The 27,062-nt window shown below is 48.6% G+C and overlaps 2 protein-coding genes across 10 annotated transcripts; one reads left to right on the top strand and one right to left on the bottom strand.

Annotated features, from left to right (window-relative positions):
• The first annotated feature begins 75 nt into the window (after positions 1-75).
• LOC121272823 (SLA class II histocompatibility antigen, DQ haplotype D beta chain-like) lies at positions 76-17,827 on the top strand. Of its 8 annotated transcripts, none has more exons than XM_041179625.1 (9): positions 76-122; positions 1,468-1,604; positions 4,371-4,646; positions 8,604-8,885; positions 9,379-9,489; positions 11,162-11,191; positions 11,277-11,393; positions 13,458-13,487; positions 15,185-15,552. In XM_041179625.1, the coding sequence occupies exons 2-8, from the start codon at positions 1,526-1,528 to the stop codon at positions 13,484-13,486; spliced, it is 924 nt and encodes a 307-aa protein (XP_041035559.1). In that variant the 5' UTR covers positions 76-122; positions 1,468-1,525; the 3' UTR covers position 13,487; positions 15,185-15,552. The 8 variants fall into 8 exon arrangements, with proteins under 8 accessions (XP_041035559.1, XP_041035558.1, XP_041035562.1 ...); XM_041179624.1 differs by lacking the exon at positions 76-122 and adding an exon at positions 720-893; XM_041179623.1 differs by lacking the exons at positions 76-122; positions 1,468-1,604; positions 15,185-15,552 and adding exons at positions 929-1,407; positions 16,906-17,827.
• LOC121272825 (HLA class II histocompatibility antigen, DR beta 4 chain-like) lies at positions 17,800-27,051 on the bottom strand. 2 transcript variants are annotated; one of them, XM_041179631.1, is made up of 6 exons: positions 26,862-27,051; positions 24,507-24,764; positions 22,007-22,288; positions 20,586-20,687; positions 19,808-19,894; positions 17,800-18,317 (listed from the first exon to the last, which is right to left on the bottom strand). In XM_041179631.1, the coding sequence occupies exons 1-6, from the start codon at positions 26,908-26,910 to the stop codon at positions 18,244-18,246; spliced, it is 852 nt and encodes a 283-aa protein (XP_041035565.1). In that variant the 5' UTR covers positions 26,911-27,051; the 3' UTR covers positions 17,800-18,243. The 2 variants fall into 2 exon arrangements, with proteins under 2 accessions (XP_041035565.1, XP_041035566.1); XM_041179632.1 differs by lacking the exon at positions 19,808-19,894.
• Positions 27,052-27,062: the final 11 nt, after the last annotated feature.

Below are 27,062 nucleotides of genomic sequence, written 5' to 3'. Positions count from 1 at the left end.
GACAGAGAGGAAGCGTGTGTCAGCGCTGTGAGCTCAGCTGTCTGTGCTGATCCCTGCAAAATCGGTTCCGCTTTTCTCAAAACAGGAAGTTGACCGCAAAGCAGCTCACAGTTCTGATGAAGTTGGGTACTATTTTATTTTTTATTTTATTTTTAACTCCCACCGCCCCGTCTCAGGCAGGGGTCTCCTCACACCTCTTTTCTTTCAGATCCACTTCCTTACAGGAACTGCATTGTGTTTGTGACGGATCAGATTACTCCGTTTATGCCATGGATGAGAAAGCTGTCAGTTCACTGATGCGAGGCGGGAGGGGGTTAGGGGGAGTGTCAGGATTTGAAACGTTGGTTTAAGCGGGGGTAGAGGAGTCGGGAGCCTTCCTCAACTGACACTTTTACCTCCCACTCCCCCCTCAGGACGTCCCAACGCATTTCACAGCCCATGGACGATTTCTGGACTGCAGTCACTGCTGTTACCGCCTCAGCCTGTTTGTGCACAGCAAGGTCCCACAAGCAGCTGCGCGAGGCCAAGAGACAGATTCCTCCCCCAGGCATAATAGGCTCGAGAGGGGCTGGATGGCCTCCTCCTGTTTCTGTTTCACAGGCTGGTGTGGGGCGGTGGGGGGGGGGGGGAGCAGGTTGGTGCTGAATGGCCTGCTCCTATTCTTGTGCAATAGGCCCGAGAGGGGCTGAATGGCCTCCTCCTGTTCCTATGTAACAGGCTCGAAGGGCTGAATGGCCTCTTCCTGTTCCTCTTTAACCTCATTCTGTGCCTATCTGGACCACTTCCCCACAGGCAGTTCCCATAGCTTACAGGAACAAGACAGGTTAACACGACTAAACTCCACAACCATGTTCTGAACTGCAAACTGGTGCACCAACTGATGCATCCCGCAGGTAGACTACCCAGATGTGCAGGATTAGATATGGGGAACTTGGCAACTATTCTTAGAATTGCACAGCATCGTATCATGCTGCTGGAGAGAATTACATATGTGTCATAACATAAGAGGTGTGATTAATATCAAATGAGCCTAACCAGGAACTCTTTGCGACCGAGCAAGGCTGAAAACACAAATCAAATCCACTGTCACTGAAACTAAGGTGGTGACATTCCTCAAGTAATTAACTGTGCTGAGATTCATCCGATACTAGCAGGCCTGTACTTTCAGTGCCAGAAGCAGTGATCCTGAACTCAAAGGCTGTTTTCTTAAGGACTCTTGAGAAACCTTTGGATCTGGTGGAGGATTTGCCCGACTCGCGTGACACCTCTGTGATTTATGCACTTTGGCGTTCCCCAGTTGGAGTGGGTGCTCGAACATGCCTCCTCTCCGTAATGTTATTCCCCACATGGCAATCAGTGCAGCAGCTCTCTACTTCTGGTGCTGTGTGAGTCTCATTTCAGCGCTGGGTAAGATTCAAACTCTTTTGTGTGTATTTGAAATTTGCTCTTCCCCTGTTTGCATTTCAGGCAGAGTGCTTCCCCTTGGGATGGAGTTCCAGGATTTTGACCCAGTGACCGCGAAGGGATGGACGATATGTGTGGGGCTCGGAGGGGAGCTTGCAGGCGGTGGAGCTCCCTGGCGTCTGCTGCCCTTGTCCTTCTAGGTAGCAAAGGTCGAGCGTTTGGGCGGTGCTGTCAAAGGAGCCTTGGCGAGTTGCTGCAGTGCAGCTTGTAGATGGTACACACACTGCTGCCACTGTGCGTCGGTCAGTGGATGTTTAAGGTGGTGGAGGTGTGAGTTTACTAATAAGACAAGCTTTCAAAATGTTTTGCACAGGGGATCCTGTGTACTGACACACTCTCGGAGACCCCCTGTAAATACTGACATACTCCCCGGGGACCCACCTATAAATACTAATGCACTTCCGGGGACCCCCTGCAAATACTGACATACTCCCTGGGGACCCCCTGTAAATACTGACACAAATCCGGGGAGCCCCCTGTAAATACTGACACACCCCCCCGTGGATCCCCTGTAAATACTGACGCACTCTCGGGTACCTCCCTGTAAATACTGACACACTCTCGGGTACCCCCCTGTAAATACTGACACAATCCCGGGGATCCCCCTGTAAATAATGACACAATCCCGGGGACCCCCTGTAAATACTGACACACTCCCCGGGGACCCCTGTAAATACTAACACACTCCCCCGGAGACCCCCCTGTAAATACAGACATACTCCCCGGGGACCCCCAGTAAATACTGACATACTCCCCGGGGACCCCCTGTAAATACTGTCACACTTCCTTGGGACCCCCGGAACTACTGACACATTCCTCGGGGATCCCCTGTAAATACTGACACACACCCCTGGGGACCGCTGTAAATGCTGACACACTCCCCGGGGACCCCCTGTACACACTGACACATTCCTCGGGGAACCCCCTGTAAATACTGACACAGTCCCTTGGGGACCCCTCTGTAACTACTGACACATTCCCCCGGGGACCCCTGTTTAACCAAGGCCCTAGCCGCTTGTTCAGGTTGACTTAAAAATTCCCGCAGTTCCCTTATGAAAATAGTTAAGTGTCATTTTCTTTGAGGCCAGGTCACGATTTGACCCAACGAAGACTGGTCAATCGGTCAGTGGCCTGGCTTCTGTATGGGGACTTTACCCAGTGCTTTGACTGCCCCTGCAGTAGCCACTGCTCCTCAAATTAACACACTGAAAGTGAAGCTATATAATCATTAAAGCACAGAAGGAGTCCTCTCAGTCTATCTACTCCATGCTATCTCTCTGTAAAGCAATCCCATCAGTCCCATTCCACCCGCGCTCTCCCCCGAGCCCTTGCGAGTTTATTTCCCTCAAGAGAACTGTCCAATTTCCATTCGAAACCATTCATCTCCCCTTCCACTACCCTTCTGGGCAGCGAGTTCCAGGCTGTTACTGCTTGCTGCGCGATAAAGCTCCTCCTCGCATCCCCTCTTCGCCCAGGACCTTCAAACTGTGTCCCTCCCCAATTCCTGTACCGTCGGCTAATGGGAATGGCTTTTCCTTGTCTATCTTATCCAAACCTGTCCTAGCCTCGTGCACCTCTATCAAATCTCTCCTTTGCTCCAAGGAGAACAACCCCAGCTTCTCCAACCTAACCCTGGAGCTACAGATCCCTCATCCCTGGAGCTTTTCTGGTAAATCCCCCTCCGCACCCGCTCACAGACCTTCACATCCTTCCTCAAGTGTGGCAACCAGGATTGAATGCACTGCTCTAGTTGTTGTTAATTATGTAAATTAAGCTTAAGTATATAGAAGCAGAGGGCGTTGGTTGAATGATTACTTGAGCACGTACAAAGAGGCACTTTCTGCCCATTGCGCTTGAGGCCTTCTGTAGCCAGTGGGCACCGCGGGGTCTGGAGTGCCTCATCAGCCAAGGAAATGACATTTTAATTTAAGTTGCTAACTTTTCATTAAAGTTTTGTCTTTTTGTGACAGTGCCCAATTAACCTGTCTTTTAGTTTACTTGTTAATTGGTTTAATTTTTAATGGTTACTTAAAAGAGTGCAAAGTGGCACTTGGCAATCTTGAGAAGCGGGTGGGTAGCTTCCCCGTGTCTCAGCCAGGAGATTGAGATTCAACAGCCACAGGGGCTGGAGTGTGTCATCAGCCCCAGGAGTGTTAACCTAAATTTTTGGGGATTTTTCTGTTACAGTGCCCCTTTCAGGGGCTGTTAATTAGTTAATTTGTTTAATCAGTTGTTTATTGTGCTCAAAAGAGACACTGGATAGTCGAACCTGAAGCTGTACATTTATAATGTCTCACTTTGTGAAGAAATCTAAGACTGACTTCTGTTCCACTGGCTGTGGGAAGTTTAACAATTGCAAGCCAAGAACAGTTTTGTAGTGTGCCGGGGTATATTTTTTTTGAGAGGTCAGATTAGGCAGCTTGTAAAATGCAGGTCATTTAATGTCTTTATTTTCACTCATTCACGGGATGTGGGCATCGCTGGCCAAGCGCAGCATTTGTTGCCCATCCCTAACTGCCCCTTGAAAAGGTGGTGGGGAGCTGCCTTCTTGAGCCGCTGCAGTCTGTGTGGTGTAGGTACACCCACTGTGCTGTTAGGGAGGGGGGTTTCCAGGATTTTGACCCAGCGACAGTGAACGAATGGCCGATATATTTCCAATTCGAGATGGCGAGCGGCTGGGAGGGGGACTTGCAGGTGGTTGTGTTCCCATGCGTCTGCTGCCTTTGTCCTTCTAGGTTGTAGTGATCGCGGGTTTGGAAGATGCTGTCAAAAGAGCCTTGGTGAGCTAATTTCATGTAGTTGGTGCCTGAAGCATGGTTTTGTGCCTGTTTGCCTGGCTGCATTCTGTCAGTTCCCTCATCAGACGCAACTAACTATCTTCTGTTGTCTCTTCCCCCCACCGCCAGGTGTGGTACAGGAAGTACTAGACTGCGACCGAGCCGCTGTGTCTCAGAAGGACGTAACTGGTTGCTTCTGCATTGTGGCTTACAACAAGAACATACTGACCCGCTTCGACACGAAGGCGGGCCGGCTGACAGTGGAGAGCTTGACGGTGAAAAACGAGGTGGACAGCCTGAACAAGGATCCGAGAGCCCTGAAGATTATCCAGGATGGGATCCAGGACTCTGTCAATTTTCTCAGCCTGCTTCTGGAGGCCGGAGCTGACACTCTCGATCGGGAAGGTAAGGTTATCGGCGGCCCTCACATTGGGGCTCCTCGATTTTGTTGATCCAAAGTATTGTTCATATTTCAGTGTGCTAGAGTCTTGTTTTAAGCGACAGAGCTCGTGCATTTGCGAGGTGCAGTCAAAAGAGTCGCAGCAAGTTGCTGTAGTGCATGCTCTATATATCAATATAAATATAAGATGATCAGAAACAGGAGCAGGAGGGGCCATTCGGCAAAATGGTAAAAGAAGCAAGACAGACACGAGAAGGAACTTTTTCACGCAGCAAGAGCTTAGTCTGGAATGCGCTGCCTGAGAGTGTGGGGCAGCAGGGTGAATCAAAGCTTTCAAAAGGCAGTTGGGTCATTATTTGGAAAGGAAGAATGTGCAGGGTTACAGGGAGAGGACGGGGGAGTGGCACTGGGTGAATTGCTCATTTGGAGAGCTGGTGCAGATAGGATGGGCTGAAAGGCCTCCTTCTGCGCTGTTACAATGCTGCAATCCTGCGATAGTCTCCTGGCTCACATTCTGCACAAGGAGTACCAGCCTCAGCCTTCAATCGAAGTCCAAAGGATGATAAGTGAGAAGTGGACTTTACACAGGAGGCATCTCTCTTGTTGGGGAACAAGGAGCAGGAATCCTGCTTGATTAGAAAATCACTGGCCCCTGGAGTCTGTGATAATCTCTTCCCCATGACTTTAATCCCAATCTGCTGCTTGCTCCCCCGATCTTGTGCCCTCATTCTAGATTCCCTCACAAGGGGGAAACATCCTCTCAGCATCCACCCTGTCAAACCCCCCCCACTTCAGAATCTGTTATGTTTCAATAAGATCACCTCTCATTCTTCTAAACTCCAATGGGTACAGGCCCAACCTGCTGAACCTTTCCCCATAAGACAAACCCCCTTCATCCCAGGAATCAGCTGAGTGAACCTTCTCTGAAGGGCCTCCAATGTGAGTCTATCCCTCCTTAAGTAAGGTGACCAGAACTGTACACAGTACTCCAGATGCAGCCTCACTAACGCCCTGTCCAGTTGGAGCAAGAGATGATACTGTGTGTCAGTGGTGGAGGGAGTGAATGTTGGTGGATAGAGTGCTGATCAAGTGGGGCTGCTTTGCCCTGGACGGTGTCGAGCTTCTTGAGTGTTGTTGGAGCTAGACTCATCCAGGCAAATGGGGAGTATTCCATCACACTGCTGACTTGTAGATGGTGGACAGGCTTTGGGGAGTTAGGAAGTGAGTTAGTCACCGCAGGATTCCCAGCCTCTGACCTGCGCTTGTAGCCACAGTAGGGATATATGGATGTGAAGAGCTTGTCAATGCAATAAGGTCTTTGCACTTATTTAGCGCTATTTAATTCTCTTAAAGTACCTGCAGTTAAAAGCATTGCTGTGAAACGTCCCTGATCCCAGGACTGCACTGTGTTAGCGGACCCCAAATTGGGTTGGTGTGAACTATTACTGGAACTCCTTTCAGCATTCATGGCCTGTGGGAGGCTGGGCATTCAATGACGGTTCCTGCTCTAGAATATTATTCACAAAAACACAAAAAATGGGAGCAGGAGTGAACCATTTGACCCATTAAGCCTGGCCCCCCATTCAATATGATCATGGCTGATCTTGGGCTTCAACTCCACTATCCCACCTGCTCCCCATTTCCCTCAATTCCCTGAGAGAACCAAACATCTGTCCATCCCAGCCTTAAATGTCTTCAACAATGGAGCATTCACAACCCTCTGGGGGAGAGAGTTCCAAAGATTCACAACTGTTTGAGTGAAGAAACTTCTCCTCATCTCAGTCCGAAACGATCAGCCCCTTATCCTGAGACTGTGCCCCCGTGTTTTAGATTCCCCCGAGCAGCAGAAACGATCTCTCTGTGTCCACCCTGTCAAACCCCTTCAGAATCTTGTATGTCTCAATGAGATCGCCTCTCATTCTGCTAAACTTCAGAGAACATCGGCCCAATTTACTCAGCCTCTCCTAGGACAACCCCCCTCATCCCAGGGTCCAATCTAGAGAACCTTCACTGTACCGCCTCCAATGCTACAAGGTTCGGGGGGTGATTTGATCGAAGTTTTCGCGATATTCAGGGGAACTAGTAGGGTCGCTAGAGAGAAACTGTTTGCCGCTGGTTGGGGGAGTCTGGGATGACGGGGCAGAGTCTAAAAAGTGAGTGGCAGACCTTTCAGGAGTGAAATGAGTAAAGACTCCTATACACAAAGAGCAGGTCCAGTGGTGGAGTGGGTAGCGTCCATACTGAGCTGACAGCTACCGGTTCCTGTCTCACCACAGGGCTTGATGGCCAACGAAGGTACGCCGGTAATGAACGTACAAATTCATGGCAGGTGTAGGCCACTCAGCCCCTCAAACCTGCTCTGCCATTCAATAAGATCATGGCTGATCCGATTGTAGCCTCAACCCCACATTCCCACCAACCCCCCCCAATAACCTTTCACCCCCTTGCTTATCAAGAATCTATACACCTCTGCCTTAAAAATATTCAAAGACTCTGCTTCCACCACCTATGGAGGAAGAGAGTTCCAAAGACTCACAACCCTCTGAGAGAATAAATTTCTCCTTATCTCTTTCTTAAATGGGTGACCCCTTATTTTTAAACAGTGACCTCCCCGCCTCTAGATTCTCCCACAAGAGGAAACGTTCTCTCCACATCCAGCCTGTCAAGACCCCTCAGGATCTTAAAGGATTCAATCAAGGCACCTCTTCCTCTTCTAAACTCCAGCGGATACAAGCCTAGCCAACCTTTCCTCATAAGACAATCCGCCCATTCCTGGTATTAGTCTGGTAACCCTTCTCTGAACCACTTCTGATGTATTTACATCCTTCCTTAAATAAGGTGACCAATACTGTACACAGTACTCCAAATGTGGTCTCACCAGTGCCCTGCACAACTGAAGCATAACCTCCTTCCTTTTGTATTCAATTCCCCTTGCAATAAACAATAACAAGGCCAGGCTAGTTGATTAAAGACCTGTCAATCCTTCCACTATGCCTTTGGCAGGCACGAGGGTCTCCTGGTGAGGAGTGCTTGATGTGGAGAGGCAGTCCTCGAGCTATAGCCTCCTGCAACCTGTTGCAGGAGAAACTGGCTATGGAAACCGACCGAAGCTTGTGCTTCGACTGCCTCACGTGTCTCTAGACCTGGGAATTCCACATGTAAAGTGTGATAGAGAGCTTGGGACTCTCTCATAAATGGCGATTTAATGCTGCACCGATTCTTAATTCTAAAAGAGAGATTGAGAGTTTTTTCAAGCCAGAGGTGTTAAGGGATATGGGGCGAAGGCGGGTATGTGAAATTAGGTCACAGAAGAGGTATGACCTCATTGAATGGTGCAATAGGCATGAGGATGCAGAATGGATTCCTTTTCCTTACTGTGTTAGAGGCTCAAGAGGGGTGTGAATAGGCCTTGTCCTGTTCCTGCGTAACAGGCTTCAGGAGGCTGAATGGCCTCCTCCTATTCCTGTGTAACAGGCTCGAAGTGGAGGCTGAATGGCCTCCTCCTGTTCCTGTGTAACAGGCTTAAGGAGGGGGTGAATGGGTCTCCTCCTGTACCTATGTAACAGGTTTGAATGGGCCTCCTCTGGTTCCTGTGTAACAGGCTTAAGGCGGGGCTGAATGGGCGTCCTCCTGTTCCTGTGTAACAGGCTTGAGGACGGGCTGAATGGGCCTCGTCCTGTTCCTGTGTAACAGGCTCGAGGGGCTGAATGGGCCCCTCTGGTTCCTGTGTAACCGGCTTGAGGAGGGGCTGAATGGGCCTCCTCCTGTTCTTGTGTTACAAGCTCGAGGAGGGGCTGAATGGACCTCCTCATGTTCGTGTTCCTAATGAAGGTAAGTAGCAGAGAACAGTCACTGTCCTTGGAGGCAGTAGCCCAGTGAGAGTGGGAGACGGGCTTGGAGGAAATATTGGGAGCAGGTGTGGGAGGGAGTGCTGAATTGAAAATAACCCTGTCCATTCTCAGTGTCCCCTTCAGTGACCATCTCCTTCCACGACCTGGAAGACTTTGACCATTCCAGCCAACTTCAGTGTACAGTCGCCGGCTTCTATCCAAGTGCCCTCAATGTGACCTGGCTGAAAAATGATGGGAACATTGATGAGCAAGTGGTACAGACTCAGATCCTTCCCAACAGTGAGAAGGCCTTCCAGACGGCTGCATTCACCAACATTGACCCCAAGACAGAGGACACGTACACGTGCTTTGTGGAGCATGTCACTTTTCCAGACGGACTCCGCACCAACTGGGGTAGGTCCTGATCACCGTCGATACATGCATTAAGCAATAGGCTCGATGTGTCCAGTAAAAGAGGGTGGGAGACAAACAATGCCTCATAAACTGACCAATCAACCCTGGGTGAAAGTGTAAACACAGCTTTACGCTGTATCTAACCCCATGCTGTACCTGTCATGGGAGTGTTTGATGGGGACAGTGTAGAGGGAGCTTTACTCTGTATCTAACCCCGTGCTGTACCTGTCCTGGGAGTGTTTGATGGGGACAGTGTAGAGGGAGCTTTACTCTGTATCTAACCCCGAGCTGTACCTGTCCTGGGAGTGCTTGAAGGGGTCAGGATTGCGCAATGGTCTATCCTGGAAAAGCACTGACTGGACAATCGGAAAGTTGTGCAAACACAGTGTTTGGAAAGTGGAATTTCCTTGTGCTGAAGTGGATGACATTTTCTGTTTTATTTTCATTCTCTTTTCAATCTTTCTGCCCTTTGTGTCCTTGGTCTCTTTGGAAGTCCCCCAACCTAAGAGCTCACTGTCTGCTGCGGCCATTGTTGGAATATTGTTCGGAATTGGTGGCATCCTGACTGCCATAACTGGAGCTGTTTTTCGAATGAAACGTCAAGGTACGGGGCCGCATGGCTGCTGAAATCATTCTGCTCTTTTCCAAGGGCACTGGAACATTGATGTTCCTGCCTGTGCCAAGTCCGAGGTCCAAGGACGTTCACAGTGAATTGCAAACTACCTGAGACTCGAGAATGTCCAAAAAACCCTAAAAAAAGGATTTTCCTGGAATGGGCGTGTCACATCCAGCCCGCCCCACTGATGCTTGTGCATCCCAGGATCTGCAGTCACCTCTGCGCCTGACAGACACCTCATCACCCGGGAGAGGTGAGGAGCCAGGTTACAAACCCAGGCTAACTGGGGGGAGAAAATCCGGAAGGATCTTCTCTGACTGAAACTAATTCGGCCACAAATTGTTGGTACGTAGATGCAGCAAGTGGTTGGGAAGGCAAATGGAATGTTGGCCTTTATTACGAGGGGGATGGAGTATCAGAGTAGAGAAATCTTTATAGAGCTGTCCTGGGTCTTAGTTAGAATGCACCTGGAGCACTGAGAGCAGTTGTGATCTCCTTACATAAGAATCGATATCACTGCATGAGAAGCAGTTCAGTGAAGGTTCTCTCGGCTGGTTCCTAGGATAACCCTGACTGATCTGATTGTGGTCTCAACTCCACTTTCCTGTCTGTCCCCTCTCCATAATCCTCGACTCCCTTGTTGATCAAAAATCTGTCTAACTCGGCTTTGAACATATTCAGTGAGCCAGGCTCCACTCCTCTCTGGGGGAGAGATGAACGACCATCTGAGGGAAGAAATTCCTTCTTATCTCTGCCTTCAATGGGAGACCCCTTATTCTGAAACTGTGACCCCCACCAGCAGTTCCAGATTCCCCCACAAGGGGGAAACATCTTAGCATCCACCTCGTCAAGCTTCTCACCTCAGAATTGTCAGTGTTTTCACTTCTCGTTCTTCTAAGCTCCAATGGGTAGAGGCCCAACCTGCTCAACCTTTCCCTATAAGACAAACCCCTTCATCCCAGGAATCAGCCCCGAGTGAACTTTCTCTGAACGGCTTCCAATGCGGGTGTATCCCTCCTTAAGTAAGGAGACCAACGCTGTACGCAGTATCCCTGATTTGATCTCACCAATGCCCTATTCAGTTGTAGCAAGATTTCCCTACTTTTATAATCCAACCTTCTTTCAATAAAGGCCATGTGCCCTCTCTTTGAACAGAGAGCCAGTTCTTACCAGCAGATCGTGGTGACTAACATAAAAGTCAGTCTTTAACTCTGCTTTTCACAGCAGTTCCTGTCTCTCTTTCCCGGTCTCTATGTCTGTGCACAGAAAACCAGCTGCCCCTCCTTTGTGTCAAAATTGCCACTTCATTTTCCATAGGTTTCGGTGATGGATCACAAGGGCCTGTCTCCGGGCAGAGTTTAGGATGATCAACAACCCCCTCTCCAGGAAAATCAATTTCACCTTGAATTAAAAGCGACAATTTAAAACATAGAGTCCTGAGTTCGTAATAAGGTCGATGGATTTTTGGACATTGAGGGAATTAAGGGATTTGGAGACAGGTCAAGGAAGTAGAGTGGAGGTAGAAGATCAGTCATGATCCTGTTAAATGATGGAGCAGGCTTGAGGAGCCAAATGGCCTACCCCTGCCCCCGGTTCTAACTTCTAACTGGCTGTTCCATTCACTTGTCAAGATTTCAACCCTGATTTATTTCCCTTTCAGGCTACCAACCCCGAATCCCTGGACTAAAAGGTAAGTGTAAACACACAAACACACACAAAAAAAGAAATGACCGCGGGAATCCACTTGGCGAGAACCTCACTTATATTCACAAAAGCTCTTGGTCACTCTTGCTTCCCCACAGTGCTTTTCTGGAAAAATCAACAGCAGCAGAAGTCGAACCGCAGTCAGGCCAGTATGCATTCGAACACCTCAGCCTCCAGTGCAACTTCAGGTAATGGCCCCATCCCCGGTTCCTGGGAACAAGATAGTCAAAAGCCTGGCTCATGCTGTGGCCTCTGTGCATTGTGCTCTGCGTGAGGGCAGCATCTATCAGGCATTCAGAAAGGGAACGGCATGTACATTTATAAAACAAGCTCCGTTACTTGTCTCCTTAGTCACCTTGTAGTACAGAGCTTGAGTATTGCTGAAAAAAAGAGGCTACTGAAGCTTTTTGTCATGCACTCATCATGACAGACGCAAGAATGCCAAATTTCAGAGGGAACAACAATTTATACTGCATAAGAAAAGGGTGCCGAGTGGTTGGCAGATATCTGTGATAAGTTGAGGCGTTGCCAGGGAACTATTGTCCGCCATACCTTTGTTCAATTGAAAAAAAGCCGCTATACCTGGACATGTTCCTTTTGCCTGCAGGACCCTGTGAACGAATATGTGTGGCTTTTAGCAGTTTAAGTGAGCTACATTGTGAGCCTGACTGGTAATCTTAGAATGGTTGTCAGTATAATTGTTAGCACGCTCAGGCTTGTTCAGTAAGTGCACTCCAATCATGGAATCACATCTAATGTTAGACATTAATGTTTTGAGTTTTGCAAGCACAGGCTGGTTGAGGATGGTCAGTACTCTGCCTATTGCGAACAGCTGAAGGGACGTGCTATTTGAAATGATCCGCCAGTCCTTGGCACATACAACCTACATAACTGGCATCGCACGGGCACCCATTATTATCAGTCAGACCCTCAACATAGCTCACCTTTCCAGCGATGCTCAAGAATACAGACCAGATGCAGTGCAGGTTGAAGGCCTTAGGCACAGAAAGATGGACTCCATCAAGTCCTATTCTGTTCTCAGCTCAAATGTCTTCAGCTGCTTCACTGAAGACCTTCCCTCCATCACAAGGTCGGATTGGCGATGTTCGCTGATGATTGTTTACCAACTCCCCAAATGCTAAAAGAGTTCATGTCCAAATGCAGCAATGGCATTACCACCACTGAATCCCCCACTATAACATCCTAGGAGTTACCGTTGACCAGAAACTGAACTGGACTAGCCATATAAACACTGTGGCTACAAGAGCAGGTCAGAGGCTGAGAATCCTCCTGAGTAACTCACCTCCTGACCCCCCAAAGCCTGTCCACCATCTACAAGGCACAAGACAGGGGTGTGATGGAATACTCCCCACTTGCCTGGATGAGTGCAGCTCCCACAACACTCAAGAAGCTCGAAACCATCTAGGACAAAGCAGCCCCGCTTGAATGGCAACCCTGCCACAAACATTCACTCCCTCCACCACCGACGCACAGTAGCAGCAGCGTGTACCATCTCTAAGATGCACTGCAGGAACTCGCCAAGGCTCCTTCAACAGCATATTCTAAACCCACAACTGCTACCATCTAGAAGGATGAGGGCAGCAGACACATGGGAACACCAGCACCTGGAAGCTCCCCTCCAAGTCACTCACCATCCTGTCTTGGAAATACATCAGCCATTTCTTCGCTGTCACTTGGTCAAAATCCAGGAACTCCCTCCTGAACAGCACCTTTGATGTACCTACACCGTACAGACTGCTGAGGTTCAAGAAGGTGGCTCACCACCACATTCTCAAGGGGCAACTAGGGATGGGCAGTAAATGTTGCTTCTTCCGAGTCAGAAAGTTAAGGGTTTGCGATTGAAGGAGTGAGAAAGAGCTTTTGGATTAATCCACCCCAGGCCTCCGTGGAATCTCTCAAGGACTCTACACTTGCTGTCAATTGACACTGGTAGTTTTGCAGAACAGCTGAGCTTAGTCAAGGCATCCTCTCCTTGTAGGACTGCAGTGACACCTATCTCTTGCAGTCCGCGAACATTCAGATTCAGCCTCTGTACATGTCACAATCGCACTATGAGTGGATTGCCCACACAGTACGGGGCAGGACCAGTGCCCAGCAGCTTGCCCAACATTAGCCAAGCTCTATTACACTGGTTAGCAGAGATCTCGCTGTAGATGTTGTAAGCGGTTTGAGAATGTACCAGCTCAAAACCCCGGTCCACACGCTGACTTTAGTTTTGTTCTGTCTTCCAGGAGATGGCTTGACAAAGGACACGGTATAAGGTGAGTGCACGGTATGTCGTCCGCAATTTGCCAGTTATTAAAGGAGAGGAGAGTCTGTCTCCCATCCCTACCACCCCTGTAATGGACCCTCAGTGCCTTCGCTTGGGAATGACCATGAGGACCCAAGTGAAGCAGAAGACTACAAGCTGTAAACGTGTACAGAAAGCAGCAGGCAAAGCTGAAAGAAAGTCTTTATCGCAGGGGTGCTAAGTTATAAAGGGGCAGATGTGGTAGTTCAGGCCAATAAGGGCCTTGCTCAGACTCCCCAACTGAAGTAACTGTTCAGCTTGGGGCACTGCCCCCTCATGAAGGCTACCTTCTCTAGTTCACTGTCCAACCCACTGCGCCCCGATCTCCATTGTGGATAGGGACAGCTCACAAATCCACCCCTGCCAGGACAGGGATCTGGCACTGTGCTGTTTGCACCAGTCAGATCCAGAGCAGCCGTCCAGCCCTCTGAAGGGCTGGGTTACCTGCATGTTGTAGTCCAGAGCTATGGATAGTGGCAGTCAGAGGCGCTAATTTCCTTCCTCCACATGAATGACCAGGAATCTCTCCCACTCTAAGTGGTGCGTGTGTTGGAAGGAATTATAAGTTGATACTCAACCTGTTTGGCTGCGTTACGAACTGTCAGGTCCTGGAGTGGGACTTGAACCGGGGACTTCCGGTTCAAAGGCAGGGATGTTACCCACAGACCTCCTTAAGGAAGGCAACACCAGCTGGGGAGAGGGTGGATGTAGAGGAACTGTTCCCCTTGGCAGGGGAATCCAAAACACGTGGGCACCATTTCCAAATTAGATGGCAGGTCAATTGAAATAGTTAAGACTTGGATCGATAGAGTTTTGTTAAGTTAGAGTGTCATTTGGAATGTGGTTAATGATCTGACTGAATATTGGAACAGCCTCGAGGGGCTGAATGGCCTCCCCTTTGGTTGCCGCATGGGGGCTGTCTACGAGCTATCTGACCAGCATTTCATGCAGAATCTCTTCGCAGCACCTACCAAGCGCCCCTGACATCCCCCTCCCCCAACTCCATTCCAGCCCTCCACCGAAGTCTTGCATTATCAGGTAATCACTGAATAGTAACAGTACAGAAGGAGGCCATTCGGCCCATTGTGTCTGTGGTGGCTCAACGCAAGAACAAATCACCCAGTGCCAGTCTCCTGTCCATTTCCCAATTCCTTTTTGAAAGCCTCAATTGACCCTGCCTCCCCCACACTCTTGGGCAACGCATTCCAGATCCTAACCACTCGCTGTGTGAAAAAGTTTCTCCTCACATCTCCATTGCTTCTTTTACCAATCGCCTTAAATCAGTGTCCCTCTGGTTCTTGATCCTTCCGTCACTGGGAACAGTTTCTTCCCATCTACTCTGTCTGTCCCAGACCCCTCATGATTTTGAACACCTCCAAAAAACCTCAACCTCCTTTACTCCAAGGAGAACAGTCCCAACTTCTCCAATCTGTCTACGGAACCAAAGTCCCTCATCCCTGGACCCATTCTTTTGAATCTTTTCCGCACTCACACTCTCTCTCTCTCTCTCTAAAGCCTTTACATCCTTCATATAGTGCAGCACCCAGAACTGGACACAATACTCCAGCTGAGGCTGAACTAGTGTTTTATGCAAGTTTATCATAACCTCAGCTCTGAAGAAGGGTCATACGGACTTGAAACATTAACTTTGTTTTTCTCTCTCCACAGATGCTGTCAGACCTGCTGAGTTTTTCCAGCATTTTCTGTTTTTGTTTCAGTTTTCCAGCATCTGCAGTATTTTGCTTTTATCTTTTTACCATAACTTCATTGTTTTTGTGCTGTATGCCCCGATTAATGAAGCCTAGGACACTGCATGCTTTATTAACCATTCTCTCAACCTGTCCTGTCACATTCAATAACTTATATACATCTACACCCACATAATCTTAACAGCAAAGGAGGCCATTCGGCCCATCGTGTCTGAGCCAGCGCTCCAAATGAGCATTATGACATAGTGCCATTGCCCTGCCTTTTCCCCATACCCTTGCACATTATTTCTATTCAAATAACCATTTAATGCCCTCTTGAACGCCTCGATTGAGCCTGCCTCCCCCACACTTCTAGGCAGTGCATTCCAGACCCAAACCATTCGTTTATTTCTCACATCACACTTGCTTCCTTTACAAATCACTTTAAATCCGTGCCCTCTTGTTCTTGATCCTTTTAAGAGTGGGAACAGCTTCTCCCGATCTACTCTGTCCAGCTTCCTCATGGTTTTGAGCATCACTATCAAATCTCCTCCCAGCCTTCTCCTCTCCAAGGAGAACAGTCCCAACCTCTCCAATCTATCCTCATTAGCTGAAGTTTCTCATCCTTGAAACCATTCTTGTAGATCTCGTCTGCACTCTAATGTGTTCACATCCTTCCTATGATGTGTCGTCCAGAACTGCACACAATACTCCAGCTGAGGTCTAACCGAGTGTCTTATATAAGTTCAGCATAACCTCCTTGCTCTTATACTCTATGCCCCTATTAATAAAGCCCAGGATACTGTATACTTTGTAAACAGCTCTCTCCATCTGTCCTGTCACCTTCAATGATTTATGCATATATACACCCCGGTCCCTCTGCTCCTGAACCCACTCTAGAATTGTACCCTTTATTTTATACTGTCTCTCCGCCTCCTTCCTTCAGAAAATGTATCCCTTCTCAGGAAAGAACGTCACAGGACAGACGTGATGCACAAAGGGAGGGTCGAGAAACTGTGTACAGATGTCTCCCATTGACACATTCAAATATTAGCACTGAATATGATGCCCCCCACCCTTTACTGTAATGACAGATACTTGAATCAGCAGGTTCTGTGATGAATGCATGAATCAAAAGTTAGTACGCAAGTGCAGCAAGTGATTAGGAAGGCGAATGGCAGGTTAGCGTTTATTGCGAGGGGGGATAGAGCATAAAAGTAGGGAAGTCTTGCTACAACCGTACAGAGCATTGGTGAGACCGCACCTGGAGTACTGTGTACAGTTTTGGTCTCCTTATTTAAGGAGGGGTATGTTCATTGGAAGCCGTTCAGAGAAGCTCCACTTGGTTGATTCCTGGGATCAAGGGGTTTGTCTTATGGGGAAAGGTTCAGCAGGTTGGGCCTATAACCATTGGAGTTTAGAAGAACAATTATGAAGAACGATTTCTTATTGAAACAGATTCTGAGCGGGGGGTTTGACAGGGTAGATGCTGAGAGGTTGTTTCCCCCCTTGTGAGGGAATCTAGAACGAGGGCACAAGATCGGGGGAGCAAGCAGCAGATTGGGATTAAAGTCATGGGGAAGAGATGATCACAGACTCCAGGGGCCAGTGATTTTCTAATCAAGCAGGATTCCTGCTCCTTGTTCCCCAACAAGAGAGATGCCTCCTGTGTAAAGTCCATTTCTCACTTATCATCCTTAGGACCTCGATTGAAGACAGAAGCTGGTACTCCTTGTGCAGAATGTGAGCCAGGAGACTATCGCAGGATTGCAGCATTGTAACAGCGCAGAAGGAGGCCTTTCAGCCCATCCTATCTGCACCGGCTCTCCAAATGAGCAATTCACCCAGTGCCACTCCCCCGTCCTCTCCCTGTAACCCTACACATTCTTCCTTTCCAAATAATGACCTAACTGCCTTTTGAAAGCTCTGATTCACCCTGCCTCCCCCACACTCTCAGGCAGCGCATTCCCTAACCACTTGATGCATGAAAAAGTTCCTTCTCGTATCTACCTTGCTTCTTTTACCAATCACCTTAAATCCGTGTCCCTCTGGTTTTCGATTCCTTCCGCCAATGGGAACAGTTTCTCCCTATCTGCTCTGTCCCAGACTCCTCGTGATTTTGAACACCTCAATCAAATCTCCTCTCAACCTCCTTTTCTCCAAGGAGAACAGTCCCAGCTTCTCCAATATTTGGTTTGAAAAGAGCATTCAGCGTCGAAGATTGAAGGAGGAATGAGCACCCATGATTGGAAATCCAGATGAGCGAGCTTAGCTTTTATTTTCCTGGACTGTCGGACTAGTTGGTGGGGAGCTTTCATCCTCCAGCCCGCCCCAGACTGTCCAAAATTTTACAGTGGGATGGGCGAAGCCTAGAAGCCAAGGCCAGCAAGGCGGCCCTTGCCCCAGTTGGGGCCGTTAAGGGGGCAATTAATGATGAATTGACTGCTGCACTTTGCTAACTCCATCACATCAACAAATGATGCCAAACGTGGCATCGGAGATGGTTGGGAGAGCTGTACATTAAAGCCAATAATTTCAATCAGGTTTATATCTAAATTAGCAAAAGCCTAATTCTTCTGTGTGTGAGGATCCATATTTTCTATTAAAGTTTATTTGGTTCCTATGTTTTTGTATATTTCATTTCCATTTATAATTCTCGTTCATGTATTTTAACAATCCAGAAAGTAACAAGTGACGGTGGCAGATCTCCTGGTCGGAGTAACTACAAGCAGGAGCCACGTGAGAATGATATCAATTCAATAAGGGTGGAACAGTAGCCATGAGTTTTTTTCTCGCAGGTTAACAAAGCCTGGAGCAGTAAGAGTTAAATAAACAGACTAAACCAGTGGTGGATTGTATCGCAGAGTCAGCTCCTCTGAGTCAGTCTCTGAAGTGATCGATTGGACTGAATTCCGACTCTCGGTTCCACAGGACACGCTCTTTCGGAAGGTGAGTGGAGGCAGATTCAGCCGACGTCTCTTAGTCTCCAGATATCCGGGGGCTGGGAAGAGTTGGGAGTTCCGAGTTTGATGGTCCGTTTCAATTGGGTATGGGGCTGGGAGTCCGTTCACTTTCCACATAGAGGTGATTAGCCTCCCCCTGTGTCCACACTCCTGGGAAGAAAAGTGCAAGAGGGGATGACACATATCTACAGGTAACAATAGTTCAGTATTGTTTGTAATGCTCCAATTCCTGTTACATTCTCCATTGCTGCCGAGCAGCTGTATAGGGCTACGTGAATGTTGCTGGCATGTTAAGTTTAGAAGATAATTATAATGCTGCTGTAATTTCACAATCAGTCAATTGGCAGCACAGAACTTAATATGGCTGGAAAAGGGGATGTGTTGCCAACAATGTTTTTGTCAGTACAAAGTGCAGCACTTGCTGAACAATCCTGAGTGCGCCAAGTGACACTAACAACCAATTTAAGATAATCAGTCAAGCACGTAACGTGACTCATTTATGCTTGCTCGAAGTGACATACATTCGTACACAGGGTCCCATCCTCTGCAAGCAAGAAACATGTTCATGCTTTGTGTCTTTTCTGAATTACTCAGCAGTTCGGGGAGCCAATGGCTCCCTGTTGCTTTCTCCGTGGTAACGCCTCGGCCAATCAGAGTCGACCTGCCAACCAATTGGCACCTTTCTCCCTAGTATAAACTGTTGTGATCGCCTGACAGTTGGCATTCTTATGTTTGTCCTGAGGAGTCCAAGATGAAAAGCTTTGGCAGCATGTCTCTCTTTCACTATATTCTCTCTCGGTGTTTACCTACAATCTGTCTTTCTCTGCAGTCGCTGCCTCTTGCAGGGGCACAGAGTCCACAGACCCCTTTTTCTCACCCGAGGAGTTGTGCGTTGTGTGGGAGGCCAGACTGTGAGCATTGGCCAGGTCCGATAACGTCCTTGCCTTGTGTCTGCCTGCATGCTTTCCGTCAGGAGTTACCGGACTGGGATCGGGAAGGAAGTTGGGGAAAGGGTCCTTGGGAACATTGAAGAACCTCAAGAGTTGAAGCAGGTTGGGCAGAGCTCATGCTAATGTAGGGGATGAGTTTCACACACCTCAGCAACAGTGCAGTTCCCATCCAGAACTTAGCTGCAAGGTTATAGACACAGTGCACCATTGAGGAGACAGTGGAATTGTGGTATTGTCACTGGACTTGCAGTTAAGAGGACCAGGCTAATGCTTTGGGGGCACAGGTTCAAATCCCAACACAGCAATTGGTGGGATTTAAATTTAATTAATAAATCTGGAATACAAAAAGAGCTAATCATAGCATTGATTTCTTTGTTTTAAAAACTGTTGTCCTTTAGGCATCAATTGTCATAAAAACCCCATCTGGTTCACTGATGTCCTTTAGGGAAGGAAATCTGTCGTCCTTACCTGGTCTGGCCTATACATGACTCCAGACCCACAGCAGTGGGGGTTGACTCTTAACTTCCCCTCTGAAAGGCCCTAGCAAGCCACTCAGTTCAAGGGGCAATTGGGGATGGGCAACAAATACTGGGCTAGCCAGCAATGCCCACATCCCCATGAAAGGACAAAAGAAAATTAAGTGCTTGTGCACGCGTGCTACAGTGCAGAGACCGAGTGTCACTCTGTTACCTAAATCCGTGTTAGAGGAATACGCATCGGAATGCGTGTTGACTTGACTCTGGTTCGGTTCAGGTTGTGAGCCACAGGCATGGAGCCCTGGGAAAGAAATAATCAACATTAGCTCCGAATCCTTGGCTGACACTCTCTTCCCCACCGCCAGCCCCTATCCTCTCGGAGATCAGTGAAACCCATCCCCCAGTGAAACACATTCTGCAATCCAGGAACACCTAATGGGGGAAAGATGGAAGTGACGGCTGAACTCATGGGCTGGCTGGTTTTGTGTACACAGGGGCTTATAAACACAAATCTGTCATGCCACCCTCTCATGGAGGCACATCATTTTTCTTTATCCTTCCATGGGACGTGGGCGTGGCTAGCAATCGTTGCCCATCTGTAATTGCCCCCTGAACTGAGTGTCTAGCTAAGGGCCATTTCAGAGGGACAGTTAAAAGTCAACCGCATTGCTGTGGGTCTGCAGTCACGTGTCGGCCAGACTGGGTAAGGACGGCAGATTTCCCTCCCTAAAGGACATTAGTGAACCAGGTGGGGTTTTTACGACAATCGATGGTAGTTTCACGGTCACCATCACTGAGACTGGCTTCCAATTCTGGATTTTATTAACTGAGTTTAAATTCCACCAGCAGCTGGGGTGGGGTTTGAACCCGTGTCCCCAGAACATTAGCCTGGGGTTACTAGTCCAGTGACATTACCACAACACTACCATCTCTCATCATTGCCAAACGGGTGGAGTTTCTGAGTTGGTTAGAACATGCATCAATATTCCTACCTCTCCACCTGCAGATCCCTCCAACCAGGGCTATGATTCCAAGTATCATGAATACTATCCCGGTCACGTATCCGTAAGTCGGCCAGCTTTTCATCTTAGGAGCTGGGGAACCAAGTAGAATTAGGGTCAGAAGATATCACAGCGCCGGGCTAGTATGAACAACTTTGTTTCCTTCCCCAGGCCCTTGGGCACCCTGAGATTATGGGCCACAACACAGACGGGAGGGCAGGCGGGCAGGCATGGCTGCTGTCAGGCAGGCATCTACATCCCTGGCATCTTGCTTCTACAAAGTGCCAGAAACCAATCAAGTGATGTTTCTGCTGCACCCGTCCCTGCACATTGCTGCCCCAGGGATGCAGCTAAGCTTGCCAATGAGAGGAACAACTTCATTAAATAAAATGTCATTCTGTCTCACAAGAGGCTCTTGTGCATATTCAGGCCAAAGCCCCAGCACTCTCTGGCGCTATGCACTGTTAATAGACACCACTCATTAATCAGTGGCTTTGGATATACATGACCGCAGTGTATTGAAAATTGCAATGTGCATTTTGTCTGCTCAAGGCTACCATACAAACATGTACCACTAGATTGAGTCTAGAAGGAAATGAAAAGAAATGAATCCATGTTTTAATAATACATGCAGTTTTGCTTTTGAATGCTTCCTCTGTTTCTTCCCCAGAACTTCACAAAGACTTTGCTGCATTTTTATTACAGATCTGTGTTAACAAGTCAGATCAACATGGACACTGGCTAATGTAACAGATTCTGCCAAGTCTTCTCACCTCTCTCCCTGAGGGCTCATGTTCCATGGGTGCTGGTTGCCCTCTGGCACCCTCCTCCTCCTCATGCGAACATCAGCAAGGTTTTCAACAGCGGAGGGCCCATTGCCAAGCTCAATGTTGTGTAAATGAATGTTGATCAGAGCACAGGAACAGGCCATTCTGTGTCTTGAGCCTGTTCCACCTGCCGTTCAGTTAGCTCACGGCTGACCTGTACACCTACACTTGCTAAGCAAAAACCCGTTAATTGCAGAATTGAAATAGGCAGGAATCACCATCCTCCCTTTGTAGACCAAAGGCACTGAACAGCCTCTTGTGAGACAGAATGACATTTTATTTAAATGAAGTTTGAGCGCCCTGTGAGTCAAAGCCTACACCTTTGCTCACACCCTGAAAGCTCGTACATTAACGATCACCCTTTAGTTCCAAAATAATCCTCCCATTGGCCTTAAACATTGTAGATACCATAAGTAAATCATTCTGTTCAGGCTAAAACTAATGGGTAGATTTATTTACAAATAAGAAAACTATACTGAGCAAGAAATCAATACAAGCATCTAAAGAGGCTAATTTTCCTGGCCCATTTGCATCAGTATGGCACCAGGTGATGTGTGCCTTGAAATTTTGCAAGGGAGGACTTACCCCAAATTGCTGTTAGTTTGTCGGGGCTGCTACTGTGCTCCACTTGGCAGGTGTAGGTGTCGCTGCTCCGGGGAGCAATGCTGATCTGGAACAAAACCTGGAATGTCCCGTCCGTGTTTGGTAAAATTCTGCTTCTCAACACCTCCTGCTCGAAAGCATCACCATTGCACAGCCAGGTTGCATTTATGCCTCTTGGATAAAATCCATTCACGTTGCAGATCAGATGTAAGGGGTCTTTTCCGCTGTGTAAGCGGTGGGCGGTTATGTTGACAGAAGGCTTGGCTGCAGAAGAGGGAAGGCCAATGGATTTAAAACTCCTCAGTAAATGCGGCAGAGCAGTAAAGATTTCAAATAAAATTACCCAGATTTCCTGAATCCAGATTGGTGAAAATTCCAGTGGCCTCAGCAAATTTATAGCACAGAGTCAATGGGCTGAATGGCTTCCCTTGGTGCTGCAAAATTCTATAATTCTAGTGCACTGTCCGAGAGCATGGAGGGAGAAGTCAGACTATTAATCAGTAAGGGAATCAAGGGTTATGGGGAAAAGGCAGGGAAGTGGAGGTGAGGTTTATCAGATCAGCCATGATCTCCTTGAATGGCGGAGCAGACTGGATGGGCCGAATGGCCTACTTGTGCTCCGACATCTTTTGGTCTTATGGTAGCCTCCTGCAGCCCCTAGAACCCTCCCTATCTCTGTGACCTTCTCCAGCCCACACAACCCCCCTTATCTCAGTAAACCCCGACAATCCACCCTTTCACTGAAACCTCCTCCAGCCCTACAACCCTCCTTATCTCCGTAACCTCCTCCAGCCCCTACAACTCTCCTTATCTCCGTAACCTCCTCCAGCCCCTACAACTCTCTCTACCTCTGGAACGTCCTCCAGCCCCTTCAACTCTCCATATCTCTGTAACCTCCTCCAGCCTGTACAACCCTCCTTAACTCTGTGACCTTCTCCAGCCCATACAACCCTCCTTATCTCCGTAACCTCCTCCAGTCCCTACAACCCTCTCTACCTCTGGAATATTCTCCAACCCCTTCAACCCTCCCTATCTCTGTAACCTCCTCCAGCTCCTACACCCCTCCCTATCTCTGTAACCTCCTCCAGCCTTAAAAACCCTCCCTATCTCTGTAACCTCCTATAACCCTTCGAGATCTCTGCATCCCTCCAGCCCTGTTCTTTCGAGCATCCCCCAATTCTCATCGCTCCACCATTCACGGCCATGCCTTCAGCTGCCTGGGGCCCTAAATTCCCTCCCTTTCCTTCTTTAAGATGCTCCTTAAAAATCGACCTCTATGAGCAAGCTTTTGGTCACCTGTCCCTTATATCTCCTAGCGTGTCTCAGGGTCAAAGGTTGCTCCATAATCCTAGCACGTCATGCCTCAGGGATGCTTTTCTTGTGTTAAAGACATTATATACAAACAGTTAAAATGTTGTAGTTTCGACAGGAAGGACCTCAAGCGAGGTGGACTGCAAAAGACACTCTCCGCAAGGACACGCAGAGAGGTTCAGAAAGTTGCTTGATTAGCTCAAGCTGTGAGCAACATTACTGACCCCACCCCCACGTGGAGTTATTTTAAAAATCCCAGAGGGAAACTTTAAACAACTGTCATAACCTATAATTTTAAGTGTTATGTTCGAGATGCGACTCTAAATTCAGGAACCAGACCATCAGTTCTTCAGGGTTTACATTAAACTAATTGAAACATTTTATTAATTTGCACAGGTTTAGAATATATATTTATATATATACACATGGTGACAAATTACTACTATCACATCTTTTAACAAATTCCCAAACTAATCTCCATTAGGGCAACAGCAACCCATAGATTTAACCAAACACCAGGCAAAGCATTTTCACCTTACAAATTCAAGATGAGGCTCCTTTCACTGTGGAGCCAGCTGGAGGCTTGCAGCTGCCTTTTGATCTCACATTGCCTCTGCTTTCACACCCGAAAACTACTGAAGTTATACCTACCGCCACGGATTGAATTCAAATTCTCATTGTCTCACCAGACTCTTTGAACTTTACCTTTTAACAATAAAACCCCATTCATTGTACCAATTTTATTAGCAATAAAAACATATTGCTTGGTATCTGCTAGAAAGGCATCAAGGTTTCACCCCACTTCTTGAATGCTCTTTTCAAAAAATGCAAATACACTCTACCCCTCTGTTTACATCTCAAACTAGTACATATCCAAGCACCCAGACTAGCTGACTGTAATCCAATTAAGACACACCAGCAGACTAAACTTCTATTTCAAAAGGAAAAATATTTTCCAAAATATTGTATACATTAATAACTTCATAATAGAGTTCAGTCAGTTGGGATCTCCTGATGTGTGTACATGCTTGATGCGGTAACAGACCGCACCCCACAGCCCAGGATGATGCCATTCTGCCCACCATGCCCGTGCTAGCTCTTTGAAAGTTCTAACCAATTAACCTCACTTCTCACTCCCACACCCACCCTACTCGCTTTTTTCCGCACTTACCGATCAGTTGGCGAGCGGCCCGTAAAACCACATCTGACACCAGATTTGCGAAGGAGCCATAGCGAATGTACCTTCTGACCTTCTTCTGGTCGCTGTTAAGTTGCTCAGCGAAAGACTTTGCCAGCGGCTCGGTGGCCATGAACTGATTGGTGGTGTAGTTGAACTGGATTACTTCTGTTCCGTCATAAGCAAACCTCAGGCTAACTGCTGCGTGATGAGATTTTTCGATGGAGAACTGTGCCTGCAACATGTGTGCCCCTGGAAGGAAGAGAAAGCAGACACTTAATGCATTAACGTAAGACCGACAACCGTCCATTCCGAAACAAACTGGAACACGTTGACCCTTCCCTCTGTAAACACCTCCTCACTCCACCACCCTCCCTCCGCACACCACCACCACACCACACCCCTCTCCAACCAATTTCCTTCCCTTCTCTATGTTCAATAACTCATCCCTCACTCACCCTATCCTTCTCTCCCTCAGTGTCACCCCCTCATCCACAGCAACACAGGAAATGGCTGACTACTGCCTATGAGTTCTCAGAACCACAGAATGGCCACAACACAGAAGGCCATTCTGCCCGTCATGTCTGTACCAGTTCTCCGAATGAGCAATGCATCCAGCCCCACTCCCCCAGTCTTCTCCCCATAACCCTGCACATTCTTCCTCTTCAGATAATGACCCAATTCCCTTTTAAAAGCCTCAATTGACCCTGCCTCCCCCACACTCTCAGGCAGTGCATTTCAGATCCCAACCACTTGCTGTGTGAAAAAGTTTCCCCTCGTGTCTCCGTCGCTTCTTTTGCCAATCGCCTTAAATCTGTGTCCCTCTGGTTCTCGACCCTTCCGCCAATGGGAACAATTTCTCCCTGTCCACTCTGCCCCAGACCCCCTCATGATTTTGAACACCTCGATCAAATCTCCTCTCAACCTTCTCTTCTCCAAGGAGAACACTCCCAACTTCTCCAATCTATCCGAGGAACTGAAGTCCTTCATCCCTGGAACCATTCTTGTGAATCTTTTCCACACTTTCTCTCTCTCTCTCTCTCTCAAGCCTTCACATCATTCATAAACTGCGGTGCCCAGAACTGGACACAATACTCCAGTTGAAGCTGAACAAGTGTTTTATTCAGGTTTCATGACTACTTCCATTGGCCTTAGTGCCCCCAGATTAAGGAGGTCGAACCATAGAACTACATAGCATAGAAGGCCATTCAGCCCGTCATGTCCGTGCTGGCTCTTTGGCAGATCTATCCAATTAATCCCTGCCATAGTCCTGCAAATCTTTCCCCTTCGAGTATTTATCCAATTCCCCATTTTGAGCGTTCCCATTGAATCTGCTCCCACCGCCCTTTCAGGCAACTCGCTGTGCCAAAAAAATTCTCCTCACCTTCCCCTCTGGTTCTTTTACTAATTTTCTTCAATCTGTGTCCCCCTCTGGTTACCGACCCTCCAGCCACTGGAAACAGTTGCTCCTTATTTACTCGATCGAAACCCCCTCATGATTTTGAATGCTTCGATTAAATCTGCCCCCTTAACCTTCTCCTCAACACCCCCACCTGACCCCTCCTCAGCCCACCACCCCATCCCCTCCTCACAAGCTCCCACCCCTACTCAGCACCCCACCCCCAACACCCACCCCTCTGCTCCGCCCCTATACCCTGTCCCTTCCTCACGGACCCTCACCCCTGCCCCTCCACCACCCCTGACCCCTCTGCAACTCCCCCACGCCATCCCCTCCTCAATGCACCCCCACTCCTCCCCTCCACTCCGTCTTCTCCTCACTCCCCTTACCGCATCCTCTCCTCATGGCCCCCCAACCTGTCCCCTCCTCACCCAGTCCCCTCCTCACCCCCCCATGCTTTCCCATCCTCTCTGCCCCCACTCCCCCACCCCCTGCTCACTGGCATCATGCCCTGTCCCTTCCTCACTGCCCCCACACCCCACCCCCTCCTCACCGCCCCCATTTCCCACCCCCTCCTCACCCCTCCCTATCCCCACCCCCAGGACTCCCCCATTCTTCCTGGGCTCCCCCTTCACTGCCCTGCTACCCCTCTTTCTCCACCCCTCCACGCCTGCAATTCAGCCTCTTCCCTACCATTTAACCTCCCTGCCACCTCTGCCCCTCCATCTTACTCTCCCCTCTTACCACCTTCACCCCTCCCTTCACTCTCCCACCTCCCCTTCCGTCCTCTCTACTAACATTTCTCTGTTCTGACCACCATTGCCAGCATCCTCCCCCCCATACTCCCTCATGCCCCCTCCTTATCCTCACCCCCTTTACTCCTCTCTTTGTCCCCTCCTGCCCTCTCTTACCCTCCCCCTTATCCTCCCCTTACCCTCCTCTCTCCTTACCCAAGGTCTGGAAGAGTACAGACACTAGGAGGACGAAGACTCCAATCATCCCGATGAGGGGAGGGTTGCAAAGGCGGGGGGAGGGGTGGTGTTTAGATCCGGATCCGAGGGGTCTCACTGCTCTCCCGCAGGAGCTCCAGCAACTTCGAGGGGCTTCAAGGAAGTTCCTCGCTCCGAGAATGCACTTGCATTCTCTTTGAC

The sequence above is a fragment of the Carcharodon carcharias genome, chromosome 35 (genome assembly GCF_017639515.1).
Source record: "Carcharodon carcharias isolate sCarCar2 chromosome 35, sCarCar2.pri, whole genome shotgun sequence".
NCBI lineage: Eukaryota > Metazoa > Chordata > Chondrichthyes > Lamniformes > Lamnidae > Carcharodon > Carcharodon carcharias.
The sequence above is the reverse complement of the archived record's forward strand: the minus strand, read 5'-3'. Positions and strand labels throughout refer to the sequence as shown.